This window comes from Anopheles coluzzii, chromosome 2 (genome assembly GCF_943734685.1).
Source record: "Anopheles coluzzii chromosome 2, AcolN3, whole genome shotgun sequence".
NCBI classification, from domain to species: domain Eukaryota; kingdom Metazoa; phylum Arthropoda; class Insecta; order Diptera; family Culicidae; genus Anopheles; species Anopheles coluzzii.
In genome coordinates, this window is record NC_064670.1 from 70,741,646 (window position 1) to 70,751,739 (window position 10,094).

Below are 10,094 nucleotides of genomic sequence, written 5' to 3' on the forward strand. Positions count from 1 at the left end.
CTAAGTAAGATACAAATTGTGTTGCCTTCGACACTTACATATGGTGCCCTATGAGGATCTCGAACCGACGGCATAGGAGGTGGATCGACTGCTGTTTGGCTTATCTGATGTGTTATGATAGCATCAATCAAATTTGCTGCTGTAAGTGACCCATCTGAGGTATTTCGACCGCTCATTAATTCAATCGCTCTGAAAAGTATTAAAAAAAAAATAATTTACAGTAATGGTCCATTTTGCGATCGAAAGTGTTAGTTTATTTTGTTTTTTTTTTTTTAAATTATATCTTTACTTTTTTATCCGAATATAATTTATTGTATAGCAATACGGCCGGGCCGTCCCTACTGAACAATAAAAAATAATTTATTGTACACTATTTATGATAACTTTAATAGTTTATTGCAGAAACCGATGAAAATAGTTGGAAAACAGATAAATTTTTCCTTTTTTTAAATATAATAAAATAAAATTGAAATTTCAAATAGAATTTGGTATTTCAAATATACCAAAAGTATAAGGTATATTATGATGTTTTATACTTTAATCAGTACGTTGTGAGATCATTATTTGATATTTTAAAATTACCTTTCTCGCCTATCTGGCAAGTATCCATCATATTGTTGCTTTCTTCGGCGTTCTTCTGCCTCATGATGCCGATCGAGACGTTCGCGATCACGATGCAAATGCTCCCGTGCCTGTTGTTCACGTTCTAACTCGCGACGCTCTCGATGTTCGCGATCACGCTCCCGTTCACGTTCTCGTTCCCGCTCGCGTTCCCTTTCCTGTTCTCGTTCACGATCACGATCACGATCACGGTCACGGTCACGATCTCGATCACGATCACGATCGCGATCACGTTCACGATCGCGATCGCGCTCTCGTTCTCTTTCACGGGTTCGCTCGCGTTCTCTCTCACGGTCCCGAAGTTCACGTTCCCTATCTCGTTCACGTTCCGCCCTTTCCACCAATAGATTGCGTTCTAGTTCAACACGGTCGCGGAAATTAAGATCCTCACGACGATCTCGTTGATCAGGATGATGAGGATCCCGTTGATACGCCGCTATAGGTCCCAACTGCTGTAACGATGGATGCAACGGAGATTGCTGATGACGGCGCTGCATATCAGCCTGGATTGATTGATAAAAAAACATACAAAATATGTTATATGGGTTAATGAGGTAATGAATTATCTGATATCTCATAGTATTATATCTAGAATGTCTTAAAATATCCGTTTTATCCACAAAATCATCTTATGAATCAATGGACTCTTCATATCTTGTGCACACTACACCTTTTAAGGAGTGTTTTTCACAACGTACTAACCGAAATGCGCTTCAAAAACATCTTTAAACGAACAAAATCATACATAACGTGAATTTAGCTAACAAAACTGACAAGCGTACTTTAAGATTACCCCTCAATACACCATACCGAATATAACTGAACAATTAAACCGAGATCCTTCCACAATAAGTACAAAAATCTCAAACTATTAACAAATTTATATATACCTGCTGCTGTCTCAGGTGTTGATGATGCTGAGCAACAGCTGCAGCCACTACTTGCTGTTGATGCAACTGCTGGAGTTGTTGTTGCTTTTGCTGTTGCTTTTGATGTTCATGGTCATGATCCTGATGCTCCTGATGATGTAATTGAGGATTTTGCAGCGGCTGCGCGTGGATCGACTGGGATTGCGATTGTTGTTTTGATTGTAGCAAATGAGGTGGCTGAGGCGATTGAGCCGGTTGGTGTTGTTGATGCGCTTGGTGAGATAATTGTTGCTGATTATGGGATTGAGACTGTAGCGGTACTGGCGGCTGGGATTGTGATTGTGTTTTAGATAGTTCCTGTGTCTGTAGCTTAATCGAATCTTGAAGCAGTGTTTTCGACTGTTCTTGCGTATGATGTATATTTTGTTGTTGATGCAGCTGTTGTGCTTGCGATTGCGCAAGTTGTTTTGTTTGTTGATGCAGCTGATGTTGCTGATGGTGGAATGGAATCATTGTAGGGTGCTGATAGCGCATATCATGGTGTACACTCGAAGACGGTGGCCCAACTACTGATAATCCTGTCGATATCGTCGCAGGTGGTTGTTGCTGCTGATCGGGCACCCCTCGTTTTGCGTCGTCCTTGTGCGGAACTGTCATCGGTGGTTGTTGAACCGCTAAATCAACGAACGAGGTAAACGCATCTGCAAACCAAAGCGAAAATACAATTATTAACACATGTTGATTGCAATGTGTCAATATTGTGCAATCTCTCTATTCTTATACAATACCTTGAAGATAATGATGAGGAGGAGGTGGAGGCTGTAAATGATATCGCGGTGCTGGACTAGGTGGCTTAGAAGAAACACCGCTTCCACCTACAACCATAGCCACAGTGCCGGCATTTCCAGTACTGTTACCTCCAGATCCACTACCACTGCTGTTATTAGTATTGTGACGCTGTATAACACCTTGTCGCTGTGGTGGTGGCGGAGTGCGATGTGGACTAGACGTATTACTGTACACCGGTGAAATTCTGCAGTCAAAAAAAACAATAAAGTGATTAAATAAAGTAATAATTAAAGTTTACAATAATATCAACATAAATATTTTTTTATCAAACTACGCATATATCCCCAAACCATATTAAATTATTATTAATTTTATAGTCCCTGATAAAATCGTTCATCAATTAAACTCTATTCTTTAATCGCCATGAAATTTTCATCGTACCTGTTAACATGATCAGCAGCTGGTGAAGTTCGGCTTAGATAATCATTCTGAGCCTGTCGGCTACTAACAATGCCCAAAGGTGACGTCCCAACTACATTGCTTCCTACGATACCATATATTGAACCCGGTGGAATAGACAATGGCGTAGGACCTCCAGGAACACTAACGCCAACGCTTCGTGGTAAAGGAGATTCCTTCCCAGAGCGACTGTTGGCAGCTGCATTGACGACCAAAGGTACAACACCAGTTGAGCCGACTGCTCCATTACCACCTGCGGCACTAGTTCGGCCTTGCATCTGTTGTGAAGTTATGTAGTCGTTCATTATGATTTGTCTTGAACTCAACTGTTGTGAAGTTGGCTCAAGTGACGAGTACGCTGTAACGCCTGAAGCTCCGTTACCATTTCCACCACTGACGCCCCGAACTCCAGTTCCATAGGGACTAAACTGAATTGGTAATACATGGCCCCCGCCAGGAACTACTATTGTTTGCGCAGGGCTCTGACGCTTGTAGTCGTATGCTGAAGAGCTGGAACGTTTATCAGACAGGAGTCCCCCACTGCCCCCATGCACAGGAGTTCCTTGAGTTATGGAACCTATAAACTTGTCACTCATTATGACCGGAGATGAAGAAGTTCCTGGGCGACCACTGGAAGCAGCCGATGATGGCGGTGTTTGACGCAGAAGATGCGGTTCGTACCGTGGGCTTAAATTTGCCGTAGATGTTGGCTGACCCTGGATGATTAACTGATTTTGCTGCTGCTGCTGAGTGGCATTCACCGGTGTGCCATGGGTAATGGAACCTCCTTTAGGACCACCGCTGACAGAACCACTACTAGATAATTTAGGACTCAGTTTGGGAGTGTTCTTCCCCTTTGTATTTCCGCTTCCTGACAAAGGGGGTGGAGGTGTGAGCGAAGACAATGTTGACTGACGTGTAGATCCCGTCGAACCTTGCATCGACAACCCTCCACTGTTCTGTCCTGGCCCTGTGCCCAGCGGTATGGTAAGGTATGCTGCCCCAGTTCCCGAAGGGGATTTTGTTAACGTACGGCCCATAGCATCAGATACGCCCGTCCCGGACGGGTGATAGCTCACATAGGTACCACCTCCCACAGCAGATGTTGACGATGGAGGAATGTTAGGCCCCGAAAATGTACCATCCGTTCTATAGACAGTAACTGACGGTCCATGCGTGCTTGATGATAATACATGACCAAGATGAAATGTATTGTTAATATTGTTGTTATTTCCACTGCTTCCGCCAGCCCCGCTATTTCCACCAGCAGTGCCGCTCAAATGATTACTATTATTGTGGCTGTGCGCAGGCGGTGGTGGAAAGTTTCCTCCACCACTACTAACATTGTTGCTAGTTTCCGTTAGTTTTGTGGGAGCAGCCGATACAGCCATCGTCTCTGTGCGGGGTGTTTTTTTGATGCTAAGATCCAACGTTTGTGGTTCATCGTTTGGTGGACGAACTACAGATGAACTCAAAGTTGGCGATGCTCCAAGGTGGATAGAGTGTGGAATTGGAGTGATAGTTGCCGGAATTTGACTACTCAATGCATGATGATGACTTAATTGCACATGACCACCAATCAGTGGAGGTGGTATAGCTGAATGCGGCTGCTGGCCTGCTGGCGAAGAAATTATTTGTCCATGAGAGTTCACCACAGTAATTCCTAATGTGGAGACTGGCATCGAAAGTGGATTAGTTTGCTGACCGGAGGACGTCGATGTCACGGTAGAACCAACTCCTGTAATTACTTGCGGAACACCGCCTGTTGAGGTTAACACTACTTTCGTCCCATCACGAAAATCTCTTCCCATCGATGACGATGTAGAGGAGGCCCCTGAAGAAGCCAGCGCTGGTACAGATCCTGTTACTGGTTGAATTTGCTGTCCAGAGGGCACAGAAGAGGATGGTGTAACACTAGATCCAAATTGTAGGTCACGTAATCCCGGCGGAGGTGGTTTGCTGGTTGCCGCTAGTGAGTTATTCTTTAACGATCTTTCAATAACATTTAACATCACGTCCCTTACATTCTGTGGTGAGTTTATATCGCTTACACATCCTCCAATGACATTAGAACGAGGACCATTCGTTTGTTGCTGAGCGTTGCTAATAGAGTTGTGCAACATTGCAATTCCAGAGCTGTGATGCAATGGTGGCGGGTAGTGCGGATGTGGTATCGGAGGATGAGAAAGAGATACTTTAGGACTCTGCCTATTCGCTGGAGATGATTCATTCTCTTCATCAGCGGTTTCGGTCGCTGAACTATCATATTCCTCCGTGTGGCGTAATGCTTTCCTTGGCTGAGGTTGACCTGGGGGAAGTAAACGGTCATCCTCATACGCGACACCACTACCACCCGAAGATGTTGACGAAGAAGATCCGGTTATTGTCGCTGGGGTCTTTGGTGGTGGTGCTAATGAGATTGCCACTTCACTGCCACTAACGCTGTCACTATCACCAATAACGCCAGATGGGACATTACCACTATCGAGTATGATTCGCCCGCTTTCTTCCAATTTAGCTGTTGTAGGCACACCTTCTACAATAGAAATTACATCAGTAGTAATGCTGCTACTGTTGTTTTTCGTAGGCATCACTGTCACGTTTCCGATTGTACCACTATTTACTCCTCCATTTCCAGCAGTTGGGCTTTCTGCCGACGCAGTAGTGTCGCTGCTACCATCCCGTTCATCTGAGGAAGTTGACCCGGCACTGAGATCTGACTCATCGCCATCAGTTAAGGTCGACCGACGATCCTCACTGGGATGCAGTTTATAGTACTCATTTAAAGCAACATCCAGGCCATACTTTTTCTGATAGTGAAAATAGCAACTTTTAAGGGCTAGAACTGGTTTTCCGAAGGATTCTGCAAACTGGCTCCACTTGGGACCATGCTCTTGCAGTAATTTTTTCAGTCGGCCAACCTCCTCTTCGGTTAGACTGTTGCTGCCTAGCAGATGAGGACCCATCTTACGACGAATCCGTGTCAAACACGCCGAACAGCATTTGCTAACATTGGGTGGTATTTGAAGCTCTTGCACGATCGGATCGCGTATTTCTGGTGCCAGTTCGAACAACCGAGGTGGAAGATTTCGGAAGCGCTTCACGCGATCTTTAGGATTGGGACAGGTTGGAAGAGGACAGTGAGTGTAACGCGATTTAACCGATTTGCACTGGCAGCTGTTGCAAATTCTAGCTCCAACAGGGATATCCGCTTCCGATATTCCATACTGCGTGGCACGGCTTCGCTCAAGAGGTCGTGTACGCGAGCACAACTCTGCTTTGCAGATGAAACACGTATGTAATGTACCCGTAACATTTGTTTTATCTGTAAGTAAAAATTTGAATAAGTAATATTTAGTATAATTTTCTAGAAAAATAAAATATGCGCAAATTCACATTACGGTCATCGTATGGCCGACACGTTAAATTCATATGCAACTTCAACAAATTGATCAGTTCCATATTGTATGAAACCTTTGACAGTCCCACGATTTTTAGAAAATGCACAAAGCCATAATGATTAATGGTCAAAAGATAGTAAAAGATACTAATTTTAACCCGTTCTGCAAAGGGTTTCCACGATTGATTGGTCAGTTCCAAAAATAGTTTGGTTGCTTCCCTTTTTTGTGTATTCCCAGAATTTATTGGGCGTTCCCAGTTACAATTGAACCATTTGTTGGTTCAATTTTATTGATATCTAAGCGGACGATACCAATAAATTATGGGAACGAACCAAAAATCTATGGGAAACGTTGTATAATTCGTGCGACGGGCCCAAAAAAATATGGAAACCGACCAATAAATCCTGGGAAACCCTGTATCATTGTTTTATCTCCCTCCCCCTCTCTCTCCCCCCCCCCCCCCCCCGCGACGAATCAAACGTAACGGAGAACAAACGGAGTCGCACTCGGACAAAACACTGAAAGGGTTAAAGCTCCTCAGGCATATTTGCAAACCAAAAAAATAACATACACCTCAACTTCATTTGTAGTTATTTGTAGGAGCAAATAAATGATTATTTGTCCAAGATATTATTAAAATAAGAAAGTGATAATATTAAACATATCTTGCTGCACTATCATGCGTTAGGGACTTAAACGCACTATCCGGGTTATATCCAGTATAGAAGGATTTGTATAGACGGACTGAGCGGCCGCCGCCGAAAGCCCCCCGTGGACAATGGAACCCCGAGGGACCCAAGTACTCTCCTTCTCCCCCAAGTTAGCTGCGTTCACTACTCTGAATCCGCCATCCGCTATATCTAATATATTGGTTGTAGAATCACAAACTTCAAAATAATACAAAATAAATTTACCTAAAATATTAAAACTATAATAACTAAATACATATATTTCTTCATACAAATAACCACGCTATTCTAAGCAAATGTTACGATGGCGTTAATTGTTCGGTTCATTTCCATGCAGAATATGAAGTTGGTAACCTTCCTTCTGAATGAAATAATAGGGAACATAAGAAAACATAATAGCAACCGATATAGCAAGAAACACGATGTTACATCATGTACAAATCATTTAATTTACTAACAAGTTAAGTAAGCAAATATCACGAAAGTAGCCTCCAATGCTTCTGTCAAACAATCCGGACGTACGGACGTACTCATTCGTAGACTAAGCACCTGCAAATAAGCAGAACAAGCAAAAAATCTCTTTCAAAATTTCTCAACCAACTCTAACTCCAAATTCCATCATCAGCCACTCGATCCCCATCTACATTCTCGTGATGCTCGTCTCATCTTCCCCAGCAGTGTTCTTCTCATCACGACTATAAATGCTACATCTTCATTTCTCGATTACTTTTGGGACGATAAACAAATCGTTGGGTACATACCCACTTGAACAAATTATTTTATGCTTCGTGCGAAATTTAGCAATCATAATTTCATCTCGCGAGCACTAAATCAACCGTTTGTACATGGAATACCCCAAGGGTAGTGAGTCTTGTCGAATTTGAAGACTAACTTCGAGCACGCTACCTTTCAACGGACCGCAACCAAGCTACCCAATACCCCGAGGCTGTCGTCCACTAATCAAGCTGAACTGATAAAAGCACTGAAAGAAGAGCTATCGTTCAAATACTCTCTAACGAACTGACTGCACTGATTGCTTACTTGCTTTTTCGCTCTTTTAACCACTCACTCATTCATTTAATTAATTCAATTTAATTAGTACGCGCGAATGATTCCCATTTGGCGAAAGGAATGAAGTTTCAAAGTTACACACTTGTTTTCATACTTGCTCATACTTGTTCTAGGCCACTTATTCGATAAACTTAGACCAAAGAACAAAAGCTAAAAATAAAACCAATTGTGGTTTTATATTCTTGCGGTAACATTTCATGCACCATATATCTTTCGTTAAATCTATTTTCTTTAAACAGGTTGTCCCCGAGATACGCTATTAATGCGGAACAAGAAGAAACCGCGTATCCACGTAAGTCGAAGTATAGCCAAATTACAGCTAATTTTTGTATAAGTTTGTGTTTACGCGTTTGTGTGCGTATTTTCACTGGGTGAAGCGTTAGCGTTGCGTTTGAATTGGCGATGTATTAGTGTTAGGTCCGTTAGGCTAAGAACAAAATTGTCAACCATTGTCGTTAAAGGATTCGGAATATAATGACGCGTACGCCAAACGGTCACCTTTAAACCCTGAGCAATTTTCACTGCACTTTAACATAAAATATCACAACGTAGGGCCGATCACGAACAGTTTGCTTTGAGTGGCATGTTTTGCATTTGGCAATTGATGTATCAAATCAGTACAATTTGCTCAAAAAGATGTCAAGTTTAAAAAACCGCGTATCTGCGAATTCAGGTATAAAAGCGACCCGCGTCTCTCGAGGACTATCTGTAATTCATAATTATTCGATTTATTCTATGTAAAACATGCAAAAACACGATTATTTAGATTGTGAGACTCGAATCAGGAAAGAGTTTCCGAAGTAAAACGCACACAGTATGCTTAATCATTCAAAACGATATTTGTAATATTGCATATTAATTATTAAATGACATGTTAACAAATCTAATTTCATTGGTTTAACAAGTCCAAATTAATTGTAACTAGTTGGAAGCGTACATCGGCCAAGCTGTAATACTCAACAAAAAAATAATAAATAATAAATCATTCAACATGTTCTTCCAAAATACCCAATCCGTTAAATCAATCGATAATCATATTCAAGCCATCGACTAATTCTGATGCAGCAATCAGATTCATTTTCGTATATAATGATTCTTCTTCCTTCAATCCACCGCGCTTGATTCCCAACTAAAGACCGCTTTAGCGATGTTTCCACATGTTTGTATTATAGATGTCAATTATAATTTATTATTTAAATATAATTACAATCATTACCATCATTATCGAAACGATCAATATTGCATACAAACGTGCTAGTACCCAACAAGGGGGCTACGTATGGCTGCTAGTACCACACGGTTCTATTTACTAGTTCGCTACACTTCTATGTAATTGAAGTTTGTTCTAGTTGTAGTAAACACGACATAACAAGAACGATGAGTTACACAAATATATCGATTGGCGGATGGCAGAGGTACGCGCGCCAGTGCATATCGTTACATACAAATGTAAAGTTTAGCTGATAAGCTTCATGCACTTTTTGCCTTTACTTTCTTTCCGATAAACAACCCGTTAGAATCGTTAGATCAATTTACAATTTAGAGCTTTTTTTTTTGGACGATTAGAAGAATACAATAATGTATTCTAACATAATAACAATAACGAAATTAAGTTTGGACGTGATTGTTATTGTGCTGAATTGTTGATTGAATGCAAATGATATGACCGTATTGACCGCCCGTAATTGAATTATTTGTGTTCCATTAAATAACGTTACTTTTGTAACATATGCTGTTTAAAAATTGCTGTGTTTAAAACTAAACAGTTGACTTCAATTTACAAAAATAAACACAACCACAACACGATTGTAGAGCATATTCATCCTTCTACTAATGACGAGGTTGCCAGTAAAATCAAAATCCCACGATACAAAGGGTTTAAAACAGCAAGAGAGCACTTTCCAAAATGATACCTTTTCCCCGTCCTTGCGGGTACATTATTTCCCTGCCGTTCATTACCCAGCTGGCAACACATGTTAATATTTTCTACGAGTAATTGAATCAAAATATCGCTAAGATAAACAATCCGAATCACGGATCGATGCGAACATATGCAGAATTGACAGATACCGCGAAATTAAACGGAATGCCCGACACTACCCTCCACAGATATAGCGCTTCGAACGGCTTGTTCTCCAGAGCCCACATGTCAGGCTTGTCAAATTGGACAAAAAGGCAAATGTAACGACATTTTA

At 41.5% G+C, this 10,094-nt stretch overlaps 1 protein-coding gene across 1 annotated transcript in view; it reads right to left on the minus strand.

Moving 5' to 3' along the window:
* LOC120961225 (uncharacterized) overlaps positions 1 to 10,094 on the minus strand; it is a 58,584-nt gene that overhangs the window by 4,111 nt on the left and 44,379 nt on the right. The window contains exons 9-13 of the mRNA XM_049605778.1: positions 2,721 to 6,063; positions 2,279 to 2,523; positions 1,512 to 2,191; positions 583 to 1,124; positions 39 to 189 (exon numbers count right to left, since the gene is read on the minus strand). Coding sequence (XP_049461735.1) covers positions 39 to 189; positions 583 to 1,124; positions 1,512 to 2,191; positions 2,279 to 2,523; positions 2,721 to 6,063 — 4,961 coding nt within the window. The remainder of the gene's footprint in view (positions 1 to 38; positions 190 to 582; positions 1,125 to 1,511; positions 2,192 to 2,278; positions 2,524 to 2,720; positions 6,064 to 10,094) is intronic.